Source organism: Lepidochelys olivacea (genome assembly GCF_965140295.1).
Source record: "Lepidochelys olivacea isolate rLepOli2 genome assembly, chromosome: 14".
NCBI classification, from domain to species: domain Eukaryota; kingdom Metazoa; phylum Chordata; order Testudines; family Cheloniidae; genus Lepidochelys; species Lepidochelys olivacea.
In genome coordinates, this window is record NC_140424.1 from 39,924,951 (window position 1) to 39,949,684 (window position 24,734).

Consider the following 24,734-nt stretch of genomic DNA (forward strand, 5'->3'; position numbering starts at 1 on the left):
CTTCCCCTGAACATGCTGTGCCCTCCCTCCTCCCCCTCAGAGCCTCCTGCACATGCAAAACAGCTGATCATGGCAGGCGGGAGGCATGGGGGGGAGGGAGAGGGGGAGGCGCTGGGAGCTGGAGGTGGATGAGCTGATGGGGGGGCTGCTGACATATTACTGTGGCTCTTTAGCAATGTACATTGGTAAATTCTGGCTCCTTCTAAGGTTGGCCACCCCTGCCCTAAAACAATCCAGTTCCAGTTGGGGGCTGCTGGAGGGGGTTGCGTGAGGCCCCCCCCCGGCCCAGACACATGCTCCCTTCCCTCCCTGGCCCCCCAGAGCCCAGCTGTAGGCTCAGCTTTGTCTCGCTGGTGGACGTGGTAAAGCCCTGTCCTTCCTCACCTTTTGCCAGAGCCGGGTCTCCCGGGCCCACTCTCATCTCTGGTGGATGATCAAGCCCTGCCGCACAGCGTACAGAGCCTCCATCCCTGCCCAGGCACTCGGCTCACTGCAAGAGGGAGAGTGGGCTCTGCAGAGTCCAGCAGCCCCTCGTGGTAGCCAGCAGCTCTGCAGCCCCAATTCTGTGCAGCACATGGGATTCTGTGCAAAATCTGCACAATTCCCCCAGGAGTAAGTTTCACATCGAGTTTTACACATCATTTTCTCTAGCACTCGTTTTCCATCTGTGTATTTCTCTGAATCTCCCTAACCCTTCTCTATTCCTTATCACTGATCATTCCACCTCAGGTTCCCAGGTCCTTCCCCTGAGTTTATTCCGTCATCTCTTGCTGCTCACTCAGATCATTTCCCTCCTCAGGATAATTTTGCATTCACTCTTCATTTGAATTTCCCTCCACTTTCTCCAGGCTTCTCTCTTTACACTGGTTTTACTTTATTTTTCCCTTTTTTATTCTTTCATTTCTTCTCTCCCTTAAACTTGCCCTGTGCGTGACCCTCCACATCTTCATCTAGCTGACATCACCCTGCCCTCTAACTCCTTCCCACCTAACCAGCCCTTCCTTCATGACTTGTAGGTCACACTCCTCAGTCCCTGGCTCTCCCACTCCCAGGATCCCTGCTGGTACAGAGCTTCCAGATTCTCCCCAACTCTCCAAATACTAATTAATTCTGTGTCCCTCCCACCCCCACATCTGCCTGTCCCCAGATGTTAATTCTCCCCCAACTCCACATCACTCCTTCCCCCAGCCCCTCCATCAGTTCTGACCCTTCCCAGCCCCCACATCTTCTCCTCAGAGCACCTATGATCCTCTTGCAGCTCCAGGGGTTCTTCCCCCTTCCCTCCCCTCCCCTTTCTTCCCCTCCCACCCCTGGTACTGCAGAGAGGAAGGAGGAGTTTCCAGGCATAGGTGCTGACTCTGTGGGTGCTCCGGGGTTGGAGCACCCACAGGGAAAAATTGGTGGGTGCAGCAGCCAACCTCCCCTCCCTGCCCCACCTCATCTCTGCCTCCACCTCCTCCTCTGAGCGCACTGCTTCCCTGCTTCTTCTCCCAGTGCTTGCTGCCACAAAACAGCTGTTTTGTGGCGTAACAAGCTCCGGGAGGGAAGGGGGAGGAGCAGGAATGCAGAGAGCTCAGGGGAGGAGGTGGGGAAGAGGCGGGGCCAAGGCGGGGATTTGGGGAAGGGGTTGGAATAGGGGCAGGGAGGGGGCAGAGTGGGGGTGGGGACTTTAAGAAAGGGGTTGGAATGGGGGTGGGGCAGGGGCAGAGTTGGGGTGGGGCTGAGGGGGGTCGAGCACCCACCGGTGCCAGCAGAAGTGGGTGCCTAAGTTTCCAGGGGTCATAAAGCTAAGAGGCCAGAGGATTGGGTAGACAGGAGTCCTCCAGACAATAGGGGCTAGGATGACTTGGCTAGAGAAGCCCATTTTTGCATGTCCAGTGGGCTGTTTCCCCCCCTCCATGTCTCAGTGACACTGTCTGACCCAGCATCCCCAGAGTCCTCCTGGACCACACAGGACAGTGGCAAACAGGCTGCACAATCCCTGGGGCAATGAGATTGGCTTCTCTGCCTCTCTCACTCCCTGATTTCTATGGTTTGGCAGTGCAGAGGCTGCACAGAGTTGAGACCAGAAGCAACCTCCAGGGTCACAGTGATGGCATGATAGAAAGCCCGCAGGCAGAGACAACGGTGTGTGAGGCTAGGGAGGCTGATCTCAGGGTCCCCAGAGGGATATTCCCCCCTCCCTTACGTGTCTCAGCGACACAGTCTGAGCCGGGATCCCCACCCGACCCAGAGCCAGCGTCGGATTCTCTCCCGAGGGATGGAGCCTGGTGGGAAAGTGAAGATTGGGGACTCGTCACCAGCATCAATAAATGTCACCTGCCCCCGGGTACAGTCCAGATAAACCCGGATCCTACTGGGGACCTGGCTCAGGGTCAGGGGGGTTTCAGGGGTGGTGAGAGCCCGGAACTGATCCCTGCACCGCTGCACAGCCCAGATCCCTCCCTCAGGGCTGAGGCTGATCCATCCCTTCCTCCTCAAAGAGACTCTGGCCACCCCCACAGCCCAGTATCTCCCACCCCCCACCTTCACCTCCCAGGAATGACTCCCTGAGGTGAATCCCTCACAGCCCAGCACACAGAAACAATAGTCAAATCTCTCAGGGTTGTCGGGCAGTTGCTGCCATGTGTCTCCCCATCTCACACTTTTCCGATCCTGAGACAGGATGAGTTGGGGATGAGCCGTGTCTGGATCCAGAGTCACATTCGCTGGAGAGAGAAAGAGAATCAGAGTGTTAGGGGCAGAGCTCAGCCCTGAGGGAGGCTGGGGCCATTTCTCACACTCTCCAGCAGCCCTGTTCTGGCTGGGACAGGCCTGGATCCCAGAAAGCTGCCTCTGTCCTGGCGGTCTGAGGCTGAGCAGAGGTGTCACTGAAGCTCCTCACTCTGTTTCTCATTTGCTTGCAGAAGCTTCAGCTCCCTGTTCCCTCTGCTGGGGCTGCTCATTTCCCAGCAGCAGAGACACAGGCAGGAAGGTATCAGAAGCGTTTGGTGAGGAGGGAACGGAGGAGGCAGGTACCAGCTTTAAACCCCGGCGAGAAGCTCCCTCCCCTAATGAAGCCTCCAGTCCCAGGCCAGGGAACAGAGAGGAAGGTGCAGTGCAGGGGAAGAGCTGCTTAAGACCAATGAGTTGGAAGTGGCATAGGGTGCGGGTAGCCCCATCCCCAGCCCAGAGAGAAGGGAGGAGCTGCCAGCCTCAGAGGTAGCGCATCTCCCCAACCCAGGAAGCAGCTCCAATGGGCGAGCCCAGCCCTGACCAGAGGAAAGGCTGGATGTTGGAGAAGGGCGATGAGGAGTTTCTGGGTAAAGCAGAGGGATGTGGCAGCCCTCAGGGGAGAGAGCTCTGTTCGGGTGCTGCTCAGTGAGAATGAGAGGGCATGAACGCAGCATCATTTCATCCGTGGGCCTGAACGCAGCACTAAGTTTGTTGTTAGGAGTGTTTGACTTCACTTTGGGATCTCCCCAGGAGTGCTGGAAGCTTGAGAGATGTTGCGGGGGTCACAAAGTCCTGCTGTCTGTGGCCCCACCCCCTCCGTAGCCCCGCCCCACTTCTCCTCTTCCTGCTGAAGCCCCACCCCCTGGCCAGGCTGAGAACCTTGGCCCCTGTGGAGAGCCCCTGTCCCTCCACCTGGCCTGGGCAGAGATCTGGGGGCACAGAGAGCAGCCCTTGGCCCATAGAATCATAGAATATCAGGGTTGGAAGGGACCTCAGGAGATCATCTAGTCCAACCCCCTGCTCAAAGCAGGACCAATCCCCAATTTTTGCCCCAGATCCCTAAATGGCCCCCTCAAGGATTGAACTCACAACCCTGGGTTTAGCAGGCCAATGCTCAAACCACTGAGCTATCCCTCCCCCCCAATATCCCCACTCTCCAGAGTGCGTCACCCAGAGCAGGTGGAGGATGCAGGGCTCCCCAGTGCAGCTCCCCAGTGGCAGCCTGGCTCTAGTTTTTGGCCTGGCCAGGAGGCAGGGCCTCAGGGGAAGAGGAGCAGGGGTGGGGCAACTGAGAGGGGCCAGCACTGGGAAGAGGCTGGAGCTGTGGGCAGCGGAGAGCTGATCAGCTGCCCCAACATGAAGCACTGTCTGCGATGCTCCACGCCTGCCCAAGGCTTGAGGTTTGGGGGAAACTTGGCCTCCTGCCACCAAACTATGCCCATGTTAAAAATTGGGGGTGGGGGCATGCCCCCCTGGTCCACCTTGTTCCTGTGGCCCTGGATCTCCTCGCTGTTCAGTGTGTTTTAGGGCTCTGTGTGCCATGGCCACTGTTGGTTTGTTTGGTAACTTTAGCTACAATCTCATGAAGATGTTTTCACTGGAATTTTCTCATAATTTAAAGACAATCTCCAGCTGCAAACTCACCCAGTCTGTGTGCTCCTAGGGGTTCCCCTCTTTTTGTCTCCACTTCATATGGCAGAGCGTCTGGAGCAGGAAAGGAGAAAAGAGACGAGATGTCAGGCTCTCATATCTATAATGACAACCTCACTCTGAACTCATAGACCTGTGTTTTAATTATGATAAAGAACCAGATCGAGACACATTCAGGTATTTAATATAAAAAGTTCTGAAACCTTCTATTTCCTCTCTCATTCAGGCCTCTCCCAGTAATGGCAGCAACATGATCTTCCATGAAGCCTCACAACCATCTCAGGACACACAATCTGTAACAGAGATTTACTTTTCCCTCATCATCCCCTCCCACCCTTCAGACTCCAGTTGGTTTGTCTCATTCACTTACTGCCTTTTATAGTAATCTAGACCCAGATCATACAAAGACTTTGGCATAAAAGTAATTTTACCCACTTTGGTCCCTTTGACACTAATGGGCTGTTAAGAGGCTGTGAAATCCTGGCTCTAATTGTGAGTCTGTTTACTCAGTTTCTCTAGCATGACCAGCACGATGGGGCCTTGTCCTTCATAGGCAGATATAGGAATAATAATAAAATCATTTTTTCAATGTGGAAAGTGAGGCTCAGAGAAGGTGGTTCAGTGAGCCAGATTCACCCCTGGCAAAAGGAAAGAGGGGAGGGGCCATTTGTGACTCCGCTGTTCAGTGGCTGCAGGGGCTGGTGCAGACTTTGGCCCAGGCTGAGGAAGTTCTGAAGCCAGACAGAGCTACCTCCCTCTGACAATGGCCCCTGTGTGCCTTGCCCAGCGTGCAGTGTCAGAGGCCCAGCTTTACACTGCCCACCTCCCTCTGTCCCTCGTCCACCCCCCTCCCTTTTCCACCCGCCCTCGCCACCCCCACCCCATTCCCAGCCCTCTCAGGAACACGCCTTCTGCCTGCAGCTGCTGGGGAGGAGACACAAGAGGCTCCTGTGCTGGAGGGATCCCTCACCGGGGGGGAGGGGCTTTCTCCTTCCCTGCAGCCCATTTGGCCCAGACTAGCTGCCGTACGGGACCAGAACCCAGTGATGGGCTGGGGCCAGCTTTTGGACAGACCGAGATGGAGCGTTTATACTGACTGACTTAGCTTTGGCCTGGACTCTGGTTAGCAGTTTGCTTGGCAAAAGGAAATGTTGCCTTAAATTGCCTTGTTATTAAGTGATGTGTTCATAAGTTGCTATGTAGGACAAAGAGATGTTTTGACCATGCAACAGACACCCAAAGGAGCAGTTAGCAAAGTCTGCAACACCTATGCAGAGAAGAGAATAGAGACATGAAAATAGCTTTGACAGCAAAAGCCCTGCTTTTAAAAAGCTCATGCATGTGTAGTCTGAGTTATAAAAGGTGCTTAATATTCATAACACTCAAAGGTGATTGGAAAAGAAAAGACAGTTACCTTTTCCATAACTGGTGTTCTTCGAGATGTGTTGCTCACATCCATTTCACAGTAGGTGTGCGTGCTCGCCATATGCACTATTAATGGAAGTTTTTCCCCTAGCAGTACCCATAGGGCAGCGCCTCCATGGCGCAATATAAGGGGCGCTGTGCACTCCCCCAATCCTCAGTTCCTTCTTGCCGGACAACTCTGACAGTGGGGAAGGAGGGTGGGATGTGGAATGGACACGAGGAACACATCTCAAAGAACACCAGTTTCAGAAAAAAGAACGAGGTGTACTTGTGGCCTTTGTCCACACTAGGAGTTGAGGTCGAATTTAGCAGCATTAAATCGATTTAACCCTGCACCCGTCCACACGACGAAGCCCTTTTTTTCAACTTAAAGGGCTCTTAAAATCGATTTCCTTGCTCCACCCCCGACAAGGGGATTAGCGCTGAAATCGGCCTTGCCGGGTCGAATTTGGGGTACTGTGGACACAATTAGACGGTATTGGCCTCTGGGTGCTATCCCAGAGTGCTCAATTGTGACCGCTCTGGACAGCACTCTCAACTCAGATGCACTGGCCAGGTAGACAGGAAAAGGCCCGCGAACTTTTGAATTTCAATTTCATGTTTGGCCAGCTTGGCAAGCTGCAGGTGACCATGATGGAGTCCCAGAATCGCAAAAGAGCTCCAGCATGGACCGAACGGGAGGTACGGGATCTGATCGCTGTATGGGGAGAGGAATCCGTGCTATCAGAACTCCGATCCAGTTTTTGAAATGCCAAAACATTTGTCAAAATCTCCCAGGGCATGAAGGACAGAGACCAAAACAGGGACCTGAAGCAGTGCCGCGTGAAACTTAAGGCGCTGAGGCAAGCCTACCAGAAAACCAGAGAGGCGAACGGCCACGCTGGGTCAGAGCCCCAAACATGCCACTTCTATGATGAGCTGCAGGCCATTTTAGGGGGTTCAGCCACCACTACCCCAGCCGTGTTGTTTGACTCCTTCAATGGAGATGGAGGCAACACGGAAGCAGGTTTTGAGGACGAGGAAGATGATGATGATGAGGTTGTAGATAGCTCACAGCAAGCAAGCGGAGAAACCGGTTTTCCCGACAGCCAGGAACTGTTTCTGACCCTGGACCTGGAGCCAGTACCCCCCGAACCTACCCAAGGCTGCCTCCCAGACCCAACAGGCGGAGAAGGGACCTCTGGTGAGTGTACCTTTTAAAATACTATACATGGTTTAAAAGCAAGCATGTTTAATGATTAATTTGCCCTGGCATTCGTGGCTCTCCTGGATGTACTCACAAAGCTTTTGTAAAAGGTTTCTGGGGAGGGCAACCTTATTCCATCCACCATGGTAGGACAGGTTTCAGAGTAACAGCCACACTCCAAGCCAGTAGCACGTACTCTGGAATCATTGTAGAACAAAGCCTTGCAGTGTATGTTTGCTTGTGTTCTTTATCCGTTCTTTATCTCTCTGTGTTATCGTCAGGAGAGTGATATCATTCATGGTCACCTGGTTGAAATAGGGTGCTTTTCTGAAGGGGACATTCAGAGGTGCCCTGGAATCATTGTAGAACAAAGCCTTGCAGTGTGTGTTTGCTGGTGTTCTTTATCCGTTCTTTATCTCTCTGTGTTATCGTCAGGAGAGTGATATCATTCATGGTCACCTGGTTGAAATAGGGTGCTTTTCTGAAGGGGACATTCAGAGGTGCCCATTCCTGCTGGGCTGTTTGCCTGTAGCTGAACAGGAATGTTCCCCGCTGTTAGCCACGGGGACGGGGGAGGGCCTAGCCACACACTGTGGGGAGGCAAAATGCAACCTTGGAGCGAAAGCACATGTGCTACGTATGTAATGTTAACAGCAAGGTTTACCGTGAAAGAGTGTACCCATTGTTCTATAAAATGTGTCTTTTTAAATACCACTGTCCCCTTTTTTTTCCCCACCAGTTGCATGTGTTTCAATGATCACAGGATCTTCTCCTTCCCAGAGGCTAGCAAAGATCAGAAGGTGAAAAAAACGCACTCGTGATGAAATGTTCTCTGAGCTCAGGCTGTCCTCCCGCACTGACAGAGCACAGAGGAATGCGTGGAGGCAGACAATGTCAGAGTGCAGGAAAGCACAAAATGACTGGGAGGAGAGGTGGCGGGCAGAAGAGAGTAAGTGGCAGGCTGAAGACAGGGCTGAAGCTGGAAGGTGGCAGCAGCATGATGAGAGGAGGCAGGATTCAATGCTGAGGCTGCTGGAGGATCAAAGTAATATGCTCCAGTGTATGGTTGAGCTGCAGGAAAGGCAGCAGGAGCACAGACCGCCACTACAGCCCCTGTGTAACCAACCGCCCTCCTCCCCAAGTTCCATAGCCTCCACACCCAGACGCCCAAGAATACGGTGGGGGGGCCTCTGGCCACCCAGCCACTCCACCCCAGAGGATTGCCCAAGCAACAGAAGGCTGGCATTCAATCAGTTTTAAACTTTTAAAGTGCTGTGAGGCCTTGTCCTTCCCCCTCCACCACCCCTCCTGGTGCTTCTCTCCTCCACCATCCCTCCCGGGCTACTTTGGTAGTTATCCCACTATTTGTGTGATGAATGAATAAAGAATGCATGAATGTGAAGCAACAATGACTTCATTGCCTCTGCAAGCGGTGATCGAAGGGAGGAGGGGAGGGTGGTTAGCTTACAGGGAAGTAGAGTGAACCAAGGGACGGGGGGTTTCATCAAGGAGAAACAAACAGAACTTTCACACTGTAGCCTGTCCAGTCATGAAGCTGGTTTTCAAAGCTTCTCTGATGTGCACAGCGCCCTCCTGTGCCTGTCTAACCACCCTGGTGTCTGGCTGTGCATAACCAGCAGCCAGGCAATTTGCCTCAACCTCCCACCCCACCATAAATGTCTCCCCCTTACTCTCTCAGATATTGGGGAGCGCACAGCAAGCAGTAATAACAATGGGAATATTGGTTTTGTTGAGGTCTAACCGAGTCAGTAAACTGCACCAGCGCGCTTTTAAACCTCCAAATGCACATTCTACCATCATTCTGCACTTGCTCAGCCTGTAGCTGAACAGCTCCTGACTACTGTCCAGGCTTCATGAGCCATGGCATTAAGGGGTAGACTGGATGCCCAAGGATAACTATAGGCATTTCAACATCCCCAATGGTTATTTTCTGGTCTGGGAATAAAGTCCCTTCCTGCAGCTTTTGAAACAGACCAGAGTTCCTGAAGATGCGAGCGTCATGTACCTTTCCCGGCCATCCCACGTTGATGTTGGTGAAACGTCCCTTGTGATCCACCAGAGCTTGCAGCACTATTGAAAAGTATCTATTGCAGTTTATGTACTCGTCGGCTTGGTGCTCCGGTGCCAAGATAGGGATATGGGTTCCGTCTATGGCCCCACCACATTTAGGGAATCCCATTGCAGCAAAGCCATCCACTATGACCTGCACATTTCCCAGGGTCACTACCCTTGATATCAGCAGATCTTTGATTGCGTTGGCTACTTGCATCACAGCAGCCCCCACAGTAGATTTGCCCACTCCAAATTGATTCCCGACTGACCGGTAGCTGTCTGGCATTGCAAGCTTCCACAGGACTATTGCCACTCGCTTCTCAGCTGTGAGGTCTGCTCTCATCTTGGTATTCTTGCACCTCAGGGCAGGGGAAAGCAAGTCACAAAGTTCCATGAAAGTGCCCTTACACATGCGAAAGTTTCGCAGCCACTGGGAATCGTCCCAGACCTGCAAAACTATGCGGTCCCACCAGTCTGTGCTTGTTTCCCGAGCCCAGAATCGGCGTTCCACCGCATGAACCTGCCCCATTAGTACCATGATGCATGCATTGCCAGGGGCCATGCTTTGAGAGAAGTCTGTGTCCATGTCCTCATCACTCTCGTCACCGCGCTGAGATTGCCTACTCACCCGGTATTGCTTTGCCAGGTTCTGGTGCTGCATATACTGCTGGATAATGCGTGTGGTGTTTAATGTGCTCCTAATTGCCAAAGTGATCTCAGCAGGCTCCATGCTTGCCATGGTATGGCGTCTGCACAGAAAAAAGGCACGGAACGATTGTCTGCCATTGCCCTGACAGAGGGAGGGGCGACTGACGACATGGCTTACAGGGTTGGCTTACAGGGAATTAAAATCAACAAAGGGGGTGGGTTTGCAAGAAACAGAATGGCCCCCTCAAGGACAGAACTCAAAACTGGGTTTAGCATACCGTTTATTTCACAGAGGGAGGAAGGAGAAAATGAATACAAAACAAATCTGGTCTATTTCTTGTTTTGATCCACTTCATCTATCTTTGTACATCTTGCTGGCAGCAGACTGTGCAGTACGACCGCTAGCCGTCGTCATCTCCTGGGTGCTCGGCAGAAGACGGTGCAGTATGACGACTAGCCATCATCTTCTGCTGGCTGGAGGTTAAAAGATAGTACACTGCCGGTAGGACTGAATCGCCATGAGACGAAACTTAAAAGGGAAATGACCTGGCTGAGTCACTCCCATGTTTACCCAGGTGCCCGGTTAAAAGAGCACCCAGGACTACGTCGATGACAGCTACCAGTCATACAGCACTGTCTGCTGCCAAAAGGCAATAAACTGCTGCTGTGTAGCAATGCAGTACCACGTCTGCCAGCACCCAGGAGACATACGGTGACAGTTTGCTGAGCGGGCTCCATGCTTGCCATGGTGTGGCATCTGCACAGGTAACTCAAGAAAAAAGGTGCAAAACGATTGTCTGCCCTTGCTTTCATGGAAGGAGGGAGGGAACGGGGGCCTGACAATATGTACCCAGAATCACCCATGACAATGCTTTAGCCCCATCAGGCACTGGGATTTCTACCCAGAATTCAAATGGGCGGTGGAGACTGTGGGAACTGTGGGATAGCTACCCACAGTGCAACGCTCCGGAAGTCAACGGTTGCCTCGGAACTGTGGACACACTCCGCCGACTACATGCACTTAGAGCATTTGTGTGGGGACACACACAATCGACTGTATAAAAACGCTTTCTACAAAACTGATTTCTATAAATTCGACCTAATTTCGTAGTGTAGACATACCCTGAGAGACTAACACATTTATTTGAGCATAAGTTTTGTGGGCTAAAACCCACTTCATTGGATGCATGCAGTGGAAAATACAGTAGGGAGATGTATATATACACCCAGAGAACATGAAAAAATGGGTGTTGCCATACAGACTATAACAAGAGTGATCAATTAAGGTGAGCTGTTATCAGCAGGAGAAAAAAACCTTTTGTAGTGATAATCAGGATGGCCCATTTCCAACAGTTGACAAGAAGGTGTGAGTGAGAGTAGGGCAGGGAAAATAAACATGGGAAAATAGTTTTACTTTGTGTAATGACCCATCCACTCCCAGTCTTTATTCAAGACTAATTTAATTTAGTTTAATCTGCTACCCAAGATCCATAAACCTGGAAATCCTGGATGCCCCATCACCACAGGCATTGGCACCCTGACAGCAGGATTGTCTGGCTATGGAGACTCCCTCCTCAGGCCCTACGCCACCAGCACTCCCAGCTATCTTCGAGACACCACTGACTTCCTGAGGAAACTACTATCCATCGGTGATCTTCCAGAAAACACCATCCTGGCCACTATGGATGTTGAAGCCCTCTACACCAACATTCCACACAAAGATGGACTACAAGCCGTCAGGAACAGTATCCCTGATAATGTCACGGCAAACCTGGTGGCTGAACTTTGTGACTTTGTCCTCACCCATAACTATTTCACATTTGGGGACAATGTATACCTTCAAGTCAGTGGCACTGCTATGGGTACCCCCATGGCCCCACAGTATGCCATGTAGATCCTTAATAATGCGTTGGAGGGGTTTTAGTTGGGGGCTGAAGGTGACCGCTAGTGGCGTTCTGTTATTTCAGCCCCCAACTAAAACCCCTCCAACGCATTATTAAGGATCTACAACCTATCCTAAAGGATGACCCAACACTCTCACAAATCTTGGGAGACAGGCCAGTCCTTGCCTACAGACAGCCCCGCAACCTGAAGCAAATACTCACCAACAACCACATACCACACAACAGAACCACTAACCCAGGAACTTATCCTTGCAACAAAGCCCGTTGCCAATTGTGCCCACATATCTATTCAGGGGACACCATCACAGGGCCTAATAACATCAGCCACACTATCAGAGGCTCGTTCACCTGCACATCCACCAATGTGATATATGCCATCATGTGCCAGCAATGCCCCTCTGCCATGTACATTGGTCAAACGGGACAGTCTCTACGTAAAAGAATAAATGGACACAAATCAAATGTCAAGAATGATAACATTCATAAACCAGTCGGAGAACACTTCAATCTCTCTGGTCACGCAATCACAGACATGAAGGTCGCTATCTTAAAACAAAAAAACTTCAAATCCAGACTCCAGCGAGAAACTGCTGAATTGGAATTCATTTGCAAATTGGATACTATTAATTTAGGCTTAAATAGAGACTGGGAGTGGCTAAGTCATTATGCAAGGTAGCCTGTTTCCTCTTGTTTTTTCCTACCACCCCCCCCCCCCCAGATGTTCTGGTTTAACTTGGATTTAAACTTGGAGAGTGGTCAGTTTAGATGAGCTATTACCAGCAGGAGAGTGAGTTTGTGTGTGTATGGGGGTGGGGGGATGTGAGAAAACCTGGATCTATGCAGGAAATAGCCCGACTTAATTATGTAAAGAGTTGTCACTTTGGATGGGCTATCACCAGCAGGAGAGTGAATTTGTGTGGGGGGGTGGAGGGTGAGAAAACCTGGATTTGTGCTGGAAATGGCCCACCTGTTGATCACTTTAGATAAGCTATTACCAGCAGGACAGTGGGGTGGGAGGAGGTATTGTTTCATATTCTCTGTGTGTATATAAAGTCTGCTGCAGTTTCCACGGTATACATCTGATGAAGTGAGCTGTAGCTCACGAAAGCTCATGCTCAAATAAATTGGTTAGTCTCTAAGGTGCCACAAGTACTCCTTTTCTTTTTGCGAATACAGACTAACACGGCTGTTCCTCTGAAACCTGTCAACATTCAAAAACTATTCAGAGAACACTTCAATCTCCCTGGTCACTCGATTACAGACCTAAAAGTCGCAATATTACAACAAAAAAACCTTCAAAAACAGACTAACAAGAGACTGCTGAGGTGGAATTAATTTGCAAACTGGACACCATTAAATTAGGCTTGAATAAAGACTACGAATGGATGTGTCATTACACAAAGTAAAACTATTTCCCCATGCTTATTTCCCCCCACTACTGTCACTCACACCTTCTTGTCAACTGTTTGAAATGGGCCATCCTGATTATCACTACAAAAGATTTTTCTCCTGCTGATAATAGCTCCCCTTAATTGATCACTCTCATTATAGTCTGTATGGCAACACCCATTTTTTTATGTTCTCTGTATATATATATCTTCCTACTGTATTTTCCACTGCATGCATCCAATGAAGTGGGTAGTTTCCACGGTATACATCTGATGAAGTGAGCTGTAGCTCACGAAAGCTCATGCTCAAATAAATTGGTTAGTCTCTAAGGTGCCACAAGTACTCCTTTTCTTTTTGCGAATACAGACTAACACGGCTGTTCCTCTGAAACCTGTCAACATTCAAAAACTATTCAGAGAACACTTCAATCTCCCTGGTCACTCGATTACAGACCTAAAAGTCGCAATATTACAACAAAAAAACCTTCAAAAACAGACTAACAAGAGACTGCTGAGGTGGAATTAATTTGCAAACTGGACACCATTAAATTAGGCTTGAATAAAGACTACGAATGGATGTGTCATTACACAAAGTAAAACTATTTCCCCATGCTTATTTCCCCCCACTACTGTCACTCACACCTTCTTGTCAACTGTTTGAAATGGGCCATCCTGATTATCACTACAAAAGATTTTTCTCCTGCTGATAATAGCTCCCCTTAATTGATCACTCTCATTATAGTCTGTATGGCAACACCCATTTTTTTATGTTCTCTGTATATATATATATATATATATCTTCCTACTGTATTTTCCACTGCATGCATCCAATGAAGTGGGTTTTAGCCCATGAAAGCTTTTGCTCAAATAAATTTGTTAGTCTCTAAGGTGCCACAAGTCCTCCCCGTTCTTTTTGCTGATACAGACTAACACGGCTACCACTCTGAAACCAGTTACAGAAAAGGTAACTCTCTTTTCTTCTTCACGTGATTGCTCATGTGTATTCCGCAGTAGGTGATTCCCAAGCTATACCTGTTGGCGGTAGGTAGGAGTTCACAGACACTTGGGACGGAGCCCTGCCCTGCCCAACACGGCGTCTGGGAGGTGATCGCATAATGCGAGGTGAATGTGTGCACCGAAGACCATGTTGCAGCTCTACAAGCGTCTCGAATAGGGACGTGAGCCAGAAAGGCAGCGGACGAGGCTTGCTCCCTGGTAGAGTGCACTCTCACAGTTGGCGACGGGGGGACTCCCGCCAGGTCGTAACATGTACGGGTACACAAAGTGATCCGGCTAGAGAGCTGCTGAGTGGAGATCGGTCGACCCTTCATTCCTTCAGCCGTGGCGATAAACAACTGTGTAGATTTCCTGAACGGTTTTGTCCATTCCAGGTAAAAAGCCAGGGCCCTTCTCACATCTAGCATGTGGAGACGGCACTCCTCACTAGATGCGTGAGGCTTGGGACAGAGGACTAGAAGGAAGCTATCCTGGCCCATAGGATAGGCTGAGACTACTTTGGGGAGGAATGAAAGGTGTGGGCAGAACTGGACCTTGTCTTTATGAAAAAACGTATATGGGGGTTCGGAGGTCAGGCCCAAAGCTCTGAGACTCTCCTAGCTGAAGTGATTGCCATGAGAAAGGCTACTTTCCATGCAGGAGGAGGGGGTGTGGGCTGCAGGCTCTGGGGCAGGGGGTGAGGGGTGCAGGCTTCGGGACAGAGTTTGGGGGCAGGCTCTGGAAAGGAGTTCGTGGCCAGGACAGGATGTATGGGAAGGGGGTGGGGGTGCAGGATCTGGGAGGCAGTTTGGGTACAGGTTGTGGACTGGTGCCAGAGGAGGGGGTGAGGGATGTAGGCTCTGGGCTGGGACAGGGGGTGCAGGAGGAGGGGTGAGAGGTGCAGACTCTGGGACGAAGTTTGGGTGCAGGCTCTGGGCTGGGGCAGGGGGTGGGGGTGCAGGCTCGGTGAGGGAGTTTGGGGGCAGGAGGGGAGGTGTGGGAAGGGAGTAAGGGGTGCAGACTCTGGGAGGAGGTGGGGGATGCGGCGTTTACCTGGGGCTCCTAGGCGGGGTGGGCTGGGGGCGGGTCTCCATGTTCTGCTACCCCCAGGGTCTGCCCCTGCAGCTTCCTATTGGCCACAGGAGTGCTTGGGATGGGGGCAGCAGGCAGAGACCCAGCCCCGTCCCACCCTGCCCAGGGGCCACAGGGAGGGGCCAACAGCCACAAGGAGTGAGCAGGCAGGAAGCCACTCAGCCCCGCTGTGCTGCCGGTGGTGGGTGGGGGCCCTGGGCCATTTTAAATCACCTGGGGGACGTGCGGGGGAGAAGCGCTCGGGGGCAGCAGGTGGGGCCGTGGGAGAGACACGGTCCCAAACATTGCTGGAGCCGGGTCCCGGGCCAGGAATATTCCTGGTGCCCAGGCACCACGGGCCCATATAACTGGCCACCTATGTGTGTGGCCTTGCACAGGCTGGTGGAAAGCGGATACGGCTGCCAGGTGCACTTTGACGAACGAGGGCGCTAGACCCTGGGCTCTTAGATGAAGGAGGTAATCCAGTATTAGCTGGAGGGGAGCAGCCACTGGTGAGACGCCAGGATTGGCGGCCCATCAAGAGAACTTTGACCATTTTGCCAGATAAGCCTGATGCGTGGAGGGCCTCCTGCTTTCCAGGAAGGCTTGCTGGACACCCTCCAAACAGGTCCTTTCCTCTTGGTCTAACCATTGAGCATCCATGCCATGAGGTGGAGGGCTGCAAGGTTGGGGTGGATGAGGTGACTTGGTCCTGACAGAGAAGGTTTGGGTGGCCCAGCAGCAGCCATGGGTGGGGCAACGGACAGGTCCGTCAGAGTCCTGTACCAGTGTTGTCTAGGCCATGCCAGGGCAATCATGAGGATGTGAGCCTTGTCCAGCTTGATTTTTTGCAGGACCTTGCTGATCAACAGAATTGGAGGAAAGGCATATAGCAGCTGGCCCAACCAGGACAGAAGGAAGGCGTCGGAGATCACGCCCTTGCCCAGGACTCTCCTGGAGCAAAACTGGGGGTACCGGCGGTTCTGCCTGGTCACAAAGAGGTCCACTTGGGGAGTGCCCCACGTTTGGAAGATCATGTGAGCCACCTCCAGATGCAGCAACCACTCGTGCTGGGAGGAGAAGTCCCAGCTCAGGTGATCCACCTCGAGAGTTCTGGATGCCAGGTAAGTGGTAGACTTCCAAGTCGATATTGTGGGTGATGCAGAAATCCCACAGCAGGAGGGCTTCCAGGCAGAGGGCTATAGAGCGGGCTCTGACTTGCGTGTTGGTGTAGAACATCAAGGCCGTGTTGTCCATGAGAACTCTGACTACCCCGCCTGCAAGGCACTAGTGAAAAGCCATGCAGGCCAGACAGACTGCTCAGAGTTCTTTGATGTTTATGTGCAGGCCCAGTTCCTGCGCAGACCACAAGCCTTGGGTCTGGAGGTCTCTGACACGGGCTCCCCACCCCAAGTCCGATGCACCAATTCTATGGTGGGGGAGTGGCTCCTGAACGGGACCCCTTGGAGCTTGTTCTCCGGGGTGGTCCACCAAAGGAGGGAGGCAAGTATGGTCTCAGGCATGGTGAGGACTTTGTCCAACCTGTCTCCAGACTGGGAGAACGTCGAGGCCAACCAGAGCTGAAGGGGCCTCATTCTGAGTCTGGCATGGCGTACCACGTACATGCATGCTGCCATGTGGCCCAGGAGCTGGAGGCACTCCCTGGCCGTTGTCACAGGAAACCCCTAATGAGATCCCTCAAGGTTTCGAACCTGTCCGGAGGAAGAGAAGCTCTGGCCGATGTCGCATCGAGAATTGCGCCAATGAGCTCTATTCGTTGTACCGATACCAACGTAGATTTGATGTTGTTTACCAACAGCCCCAGTGCGGTGCACATGGGCAGGAGGAGTGTTACATGGTCCTGTACCTGTGACCTGGAGCTGCCTTTGACCAACCAGTTGTCAAGATAGGGGAAGATCTGGACCCCCCCGACGTTTGAGGTAGGCTGCCACCACAGACATACACTTGTGAAGACTCTGGGTGCTGTTGAGAAGCCAAACGGGAGGTCGGTGAACTGGTAGTGTTCCTCTCCTACCATGAAGCAGAGGAAACATCTGTGTCCCTCGAATATGTGAATGTGAGATCTTGGAGATGGAGGGCATCTTGGAGATGGAGGGCAGCGTATGAGTCTCGGGGATCCAGGAAGGGAATAACGGAGGCCCGGGAGACCACACAGAACTTGAGTTTTACCATGTATTGGTTTAGCCCTCACAGGTCCAGGATGGGCTTGAGACCCCCTTTGGTCTTTGGGCTAAGGAAATAGTTGGAGTAGTAACCTTTGTTCCTGAACTCTGCAAGCACCATCTCCACCACTCCTAGGTGAAGGAGCTGCCACACCTCTTGCTCGAGCAGACTCTCCTGAGAGGGGTCTCTGATGTGGGACAGGGAGGGAGGGAGGGTGGGTAGGTGGAGTTGAAAGAAATTGGAGGGTATGGCCCCGGGAGATGGTGTTGAGTACCCAGCGGCCTGAGGTCAGCAGTGACCACTCTGGGAGGAGTGTGTAGAGATGGTTGGAGAAGGGTAGGGTGGGGGGATCCCTAGTGCAGACTGGTAAGTCATCCCCAGGTGTCCCATCAAAATGTGCACTTACCCACCTGCTTGCCCTTAGAGGGGCCAGGTTGGGGGGCGGACTGAGCCTGCCACTGTGAATGCTTCTTATAGGTTCTAGATTTCCTGTAAGAAGGTTCGTGCCAGGAGTGGGTGGCTTGGCTGGGGACCTGCTGAGACTTAAACTTGGTCCTGGCCGGGGCCGGGACATAGAGGCCAAGAGTCTTTAAGGCCATGCAAGAGTCCTTGAGACCGGTGTAATTTTATGTCTGTTTGCTCTGCGAACAGGGCCTTGCTGTCGAAGGGGAGGTCCTCCAGGGAGCTCTGTGCCTCATTGGACAGCCTGGACAAGAGTAGCTACGACGCCCTCCGCATGGACACTGCAGAAGCCATGGTTCTTGCTGCCATGTTTGACGCGTCCAAGGCTGCCTGAAGGGCTGCTCTGGCAGCAGCGGTGCCCTCCTCCACCAGGACCTTGTACTCTTTCCTGTCACGTTCCTGGAGGGAGTCCGTAAACTTAGGCATTGACCACCACAAGTTAAAATCATATCTGCCCAGCAGGGCTTGGTGGTTTGCCACCCTCAGCTGAAAGCTTGAAGAGGAATGAAGCTTTCTGCCTAACAAGTCCAGCCTCCTTGAGTCCTTATTCTTTGGGGTGGGCATGGGCTGGCCTTGGTGCTCCTTGTGGTTGACTGCCTTGACCACAAGGGAGTTGCGGGAGGGTGAGTGTACAGATATTGTGCCCCTTGGTGGGCACAAAATATTTCCGCTCTTCCCTCTTAGAGATGGGGGGCAAAGAAGATGGGGTCTGCCATAGGGCAGTGGAGATTTTTGTCACCCCCTTATGGAGCAGGAGGGCCACCCTAGCCAGCACTGTGGCTGAGAGGACATCAAAGAGGGAGTCCAAGGGCTCCTCAACCTCCTCAGTCTGTAAGTTGAGGCTTGAGGCCACTCTTTTCAGGAGCCCTTGGTGGGCCTGTGTATCCTCCTGGGGAACAGGAGAAGGGGGCGCCATAATGGCCTCATCCAGGGAGGATGAGGATGGACGTGCGGTGTCTGGTCCCCTTCTGAGTGTGGGACCAGAGAGGAGCATTCCACTGACCCCCTGCCTGGGTGGTTGAGAGCAATCACTCGAAGAAGAACTAATAAATATATAATATGGATGTGTATAATATGTCAGACATTGTAAGAGGGTAGTCGGAGCATCATAGGAGAAATCCCCTGTGACCCACCTATGCCCCAGGTAGGGCTGTCCTTAGGGGGCTGTGGGGCCTGGGACAACCTATCCTCCACCCCAGTAACTGGGTAATATTTCTTTCAGTATGTCTGTCATTACGTACTCTCATAGTAATTGTAATGGCAAGGCATGTTTGTGGTAGAAATAAAGGTTTGAATTAATCCACCTGAGTGACTTGGACCCCAACTGTGTGACATTCTCACCCAACAATTAAATAGAAGTGTCATCTAATTATGAACCAGTTGGCCAGAACCATTCTCCTCCCTCAATCTCAGAGGCTTATCCTAATTCCCCGCCCTCATCCCTCCACCCCCACAGATTCCTTCTTTGTACCTTTGAACTTCCTCAGAGTCTCCATTAGAGCACCAGTTTTCTGGGAGAAATCACAGAGCCTCTTTTCCAGCTCAGGAGAAATCTTCACTGACTGCTGGAACTTCCCCTTCTCACACCTGGAGAGAAAACATTTCACATGGTTCTATTTCAATTAGTGACGCATTATAAGTTGTTGCTAGTCAGTTGCTGTTCTAAAAGGCCTAGAGTCAGAATTCCTCTACTTCTCCCAGCCTTAGTGCAGATGCAACACAAACCATGGCCATGCAACCTTCCCCCCAAAGGACCAGCTCTGGGGACAAAAGGGGACATGAGTCTCTATAGCAAGTTCACTCTTTGGCCTCCATGCTCTGAGGGACAGGAGGTTTCCTTGTTAAGTGTTGTAGAAATCTGTCAACTTGGAACTAGACTGAGTCCCCCCTCCCCCAGCTCATTCCACACAGCTCTTCACACATTCCTCAGGTGGGAAAGACTCTTGACCATGGCTGCTCTGGGCTGAATGGTAACCAGGGCCCCAGCAGTGACAGGCCCATATTCCATCCCAACAATCCTGAGACAGCCAGTCCCCCAGGTATGTGACATCTCTTGGAAATACTGGAGGTCAGTTTTTCCCACTGAATGGAGAATTCCAGAGTCTTCTATAAAAGGGTGAGAATCTCAGGATTAAATGGATCAGAGAGATTTGTATCCAGAATATGACCTTCCCCACACATTTTGCTGTAGCGCCCTGGGGAGATGCGGTGCTAACATCACCACCAAGATTTTTCTCAGCATTGTGAAGTGTGAGGGGATGTGAGAGAGAGCCACGTACCTGCTCAAGGTGCTTCTGAGATCCTAGAGGAGAGAGAGAGGGAAAGAATTTCAGTCCCACCTGAAAAAAGAAAAGGAGGACTTGTGGCACCTTAGAGACTAACAAATTTATTAGAGCATGAGCTTTCATGAGCTACAGCTCATCCGATGAAGTGAGCTGTAGCTCACGAAAGCTTATGCTCTAATAAATTTGCGAGTCTCTAAGGTGCCACAAGTCCTCCTTTTCTTTTTACAGATACAGACTAACACGGCTGCTACTCTGAAAAAAGTCTCACCTGACACACTTAATTTTCCAAGAAAGGGATTTTGAAATATGGGGAAGAGAGGCCCTGCCCTGACTACATTGCCATATATTCACTGAAGTAATGGGGCTTTTGTCTCTCTTAATATCTATGTGTCTGTGACTCTGCAATGACCAATGGTCATTCACATTTCAGGAATGCACACATGGAATTACACGGTGGTCTCTGATTGCTGGACTCCTGTGCTCATGTTTTAGGAGCTGTCCTGTCCCTGTGGTGGGATCTGGAGTATTTCTAACTCAGTCTCACCTGCAGGAATTCATTCGCTGGCTTCTTATACTTCCCCTCCAGGTCACTGATCAACTTGCTGAGACAGGAAATCTCCTCAGAGAGTTTGGTGATATTTTCCTTCTGTATCTTCACAGTCACCTCTTCTAGCTTTTCCAGCTGGGCCAGCAGGAGTCGCTCTTGTTCCTCCAGGAACTGCCACAGTTGCTGAAATTCAGACACAATTTTCTGCCTCTCCTTTTCTATGTGTTTCTGTAAAGCAACAGGGAAAGGGCTGGTCAGGGACAAGGAAGCAGCGTGGGGTCCTTCCATCGAGTGCTGAGTGTGCAGAGGGGAGAATTTCCTTTCAAACCCTAAAATTTCTGACACTTGACTCTCCCCTGTGGTCACTTGGGAGAGGATTCTCTCTCATCTTTTTCATTTCTCAACAGTGTCTCTAAAAAGGGATGTTTCCATTTCTGAGGTGGTCAGGACATTGTGTTATCAATGGCCTCTGAGCATGGAGACCTAGAGCAGCAGGAGGCAGGACTCAGCATTACACTGACAGAAGTTCCAAGGGAAAAAAGGAATCAAAGAATTCACCAACGCAAGAAATGACGCAGACACAGGGAAAGTCACAAGGGCTAGAAATTAACTCATTCACTGAGATGAAAGCTTAGATTCTGCACATGAACCTAACACAGAAAATCTAGGATCATGGAGGAACACACACAAGCCCACGTTCACCAAGGCCACACAGGAGTCTCCTTCCAAACAGACCTCCCAGGGTCAGTCCCTGCCGGTTAATAACAACAGGCACCTACCAGATACTTCCGGCTTTTCTTCTCTCCAGTCTCTTTTAATCCCAGCAGCTTTTCTCTCTCTTCCCTCAGAGTCTTCAAATGGGCCAGGATTTTTCCCTGTAGAAACAGAGATGATTTGGGAGGTTTTATTTTGAGAGATGAGAGGGGTGTGTAAGGGGATGTTTTCCCACCCAAACCGAAGGTGAATGTTGGTCCTAATCGGTTGATGACACCAGGGCCACCAAAGAAATTAAACCTAACAATGGAGACTGGCAGTGTATCATATTCAGGCTTATTGCCAGTTCAGATTCAGTCTTTTTAGTAATTAGAGAGAGAGCTCCATTATCCAAGCTTGATTGGTATTTATTAATTAATTACTAGTGTGAAGGGTTGGGTCACAGAAACCCCTTTGGGACTGCCACCTGATGTGCTGGGACTATCTCTAAGCCCGTTTTCCCTGGCAGTTTGGGACTTCAGTGCCTTGCCTGGTTGTGCCAGACATGCCAGCCTGCTGCAAACACAGACCCAGGTCTGAACCACGTCCCCCAAAAGCTGCAGGCTTAACTGAAAACAGCTTAAGAAGTGCTCCCGTCTCCAGCACCCAGATACCCAGTTCCCAATGGGATCAAAACCCCAAATAAATCTGTTTTACTCTGTATAAAGCTCATACAGGGTAAACTCATAAATTGTTCGCCCTCTATAACACTGATAGAGAGATATGCACCGCTGTTTGCTCCCCCAGGAATTAATTACTTGCTCTGGGTTAATTAATAAGTAAAAAGTGGGTTTACTAAACATAAAAAGTAGGATTTAAGTGGTTCCAAGTAATAACAGACAGAACAAAGTGAATTACCAAGCAAAATAAAATAAAACATGCAAGTCTAAGCCTAATACAGTCAGAAACTAAATGCAGGTAAATCCCACCCTCACAGATGTTCCAATAAGCTTCTTTTACAGACTGAACTTCCTCCTAGTCTGGGTCCAGCCATCACTCACACCCCTGTAGTTACTGTCCTTTGTTCCAGTTTCTTTACGGCATCTCTTTGGGGTGGAAAGGCGATCTCTTGAGCCAGCTGAAGACAAAATGGAGGGGTTTCCCAGGGGCTTATATAGTCTCTCTCTTGTGGGTGGAAACCCCTCTCTCCCCCTGTGTAGAATTACAGCTACAAGATGGAGTTTTGGAGTCACATGGGCAAGTCACATGCCCATGCATGACTCAGTTCTTTACAGGCTGACGCCATTGTCCACATGCTAGTTTGAACCTTTCCAGTAAAGCTCAGATGTGGATTGGTGTCTATCAAGGTCCATTGTTAGCCAAGTACTCCCAATTACTTGAATAACCCCTTCACACTATGTTGACCAGATTTGCCTTAGGTGCTTCCTACAGGAAACACTTTAAATACAAGCATAGAGCCAAGCCCATAACTTCAGATATAAAAATGACACATGCATACGAATAGGATGAATACATTCAGTAGAACATAACCTTTGCAAAGATATGTTACATGGCATATGTAGCATAAAACATATTCCATTTATGGCATATTTACATTCATAAGCATATTTCTATAAAGCATTATGGGGTGCAACATCACAACTAGTACAGCATAGAACAGGAAACTGGGGTCATGTGGTAGTGAATCAATTAATGTGATTTTCAGAAGATTAACAAAGTGATACAAATCCCAGAAACCACCAGGGCTCGAAATATGGGCTGGGATTCTCCAAGCAGCCCAACTCCCAATTGAATTTCAGCCTTGAAGCCCTGGGGATTGCACCGGCTGGACAGACCTGGTCTAAGCATTACAGACAAACCCCATTAGACAGGCTGATTTTTGGTAAGAATGGTTGGGGTTTGCCCTAGTGCTATCTTGAATGCTTTTCATAGAAATGCCTTCTGGGTAGCTATCCCTACAGTCCCACTGCCTAGTAAAGGTGGCAGAAGCAGTGGATTCTGGGAGGTTTGAAAATGCTGTATTGTGGGACTCATGGAACCATTTTGGCTGGTCCTCGCCTACGTACACAATAAAGCAGATGAATGACCCCGCTCAACACCGCCCAAAGGTTAGTTCTGCTGCAATCAAGCCTAATCCTTGTAGTATTTGGAATGAGCCTGCACTCTCTGGAGCCCTTTTGTGTGTGGACTCAAAGTGCTCGGGGTCCCACACAGTGTTTAGCACATTGATCATCTCTAGTGCAGGCCGGTATCTGAGTTTAACCCCTCATGGAGCAACATAGGAATTCAGAATCCCCGTGGGAAACCTCCTCTCCCTGCTGGGCTCCCCGGGGACCTCTATTAAGGCATCTTTCCCTCCTAGTGTCTGTACTTTATCACTGCTCAGTGCTGCTGCTAGGGTGGCAGTTATTGCCCAGTGGTTTGGGCACTGGACTAGGTCTTGGGATACCTGGGGTGTATTCCCAACTCTGCCACTGACCTGCTGTGTGACCTTGGACAAGTCACTTCCCTCTCTGTGCCTCAGTTTCCCTTCACACCCGTTCTCTTGTCTACTTAGTCTGCAACCTGCTCAGGGGAGGGATTGTCCCTCAGTGTGTTTTGTGCACGGCACAGATCTCATTTCAGAGCTGTAAGGGCTGCTGTGAGCCAAATAAAAATAAGAACAATTATAAACCATGATACAAATCAGTAATAACAGCCACAGCTTGTAACTTCCCCTTCTCCAGCCTGAAAGCAGCACTCTCACATAGACAGGCCTGCAGCTCTTGTGATCTCAGCTTCCCTGATCATTTAACAGCTTTCATTTCATAAAAAGTTCCTTTATTTCACCAGTGGAAGCTGGGTTTGGCAAGGATTCAGCTACTCAGATAAAAGTTTCCCAAATCAGGTATCTTTAAAGAATTTTTTTTTTTTTTTTTGCCTTTCTTGCCAGTCCGCCAGAGCTGCATGATGTAGATACACGTGTGACAGGCAACTTGCAGTGAAATTAATCTGTAATTAAAATCCAAAGTTATTGCCCATTAAACTTGAGAGAAATTCCCTACCTTGTACTCCTGGGCTGCCTCTTCTACGGAAACCACCGTGTGAGTTCTGTGAGCCCGGGATAGATAGCAAACCAGACAGATGGGGGTTTGGTCCTTTTCACAGAAGAGTTTCAGAGTTTCCTGGTGTTCCCCACACATCCTCTCTCCTCCTGCTGTCTTTGCTGCCCGTAAACTCAGCCATTTGGCTATTGCTACCAGGTTTTCCAGCCACCTGTTGGGCCTGAGGTTTCTCTGTTGCACAGTTGCTCTGCACTGAGGGCAGGAGGCGGCTGTATCGGGTCCCTCCCAGCACTGGGCGATGCAGGCTCGGCAGAAATAGTGCCCACACTCTATTATCACTGGGTCTTTAAAATACTCCAGACAGATGGGACAAGTAGCTTGTTCCTGCAGACTTTCCATGGGATTCTCTGCAGCCATGGCTTCCCCTGGACAGTGTAACAGA

The 24,734-nt window shown here is 50.7% G+C and overlaps 1 protein-coding gene across 1 annotated transcript; it reads right to left on the reverse strand.

Annotated features, from left to right (window-relative positions):
* Window positions 1-1,764: 1,764 nt before the first annotated feature.
* On the reverse strand, window positions 1,765-24,709 carry LOC311530866 (E3 ubiquitin-protein ligase TRIM39-like; the record flags this gene model as incomplete). The annotated part of the gene is made up of 7 exons (XM_084647848.1): window positions 1,765-2,708; window positions 4,360-4,419; window positions 19,174-19,289; window positions 19,982-20,004; window positions 20,532-20,762; window positions 21,314-21,409; window positions 24,293-24,709. 7 exons carry the CDS (start codon window positions 24,707-24,709, stop codon window positions 2,194-2,196), a joined length of 1,458 nt encoding a protein of 485 aa, XP_084503974.1. The 3' UTR covers window positions 1,765-2,193.
* Between the last annotated feature and the right edge of the window lie 25 nt (window positions 24,710-24,734).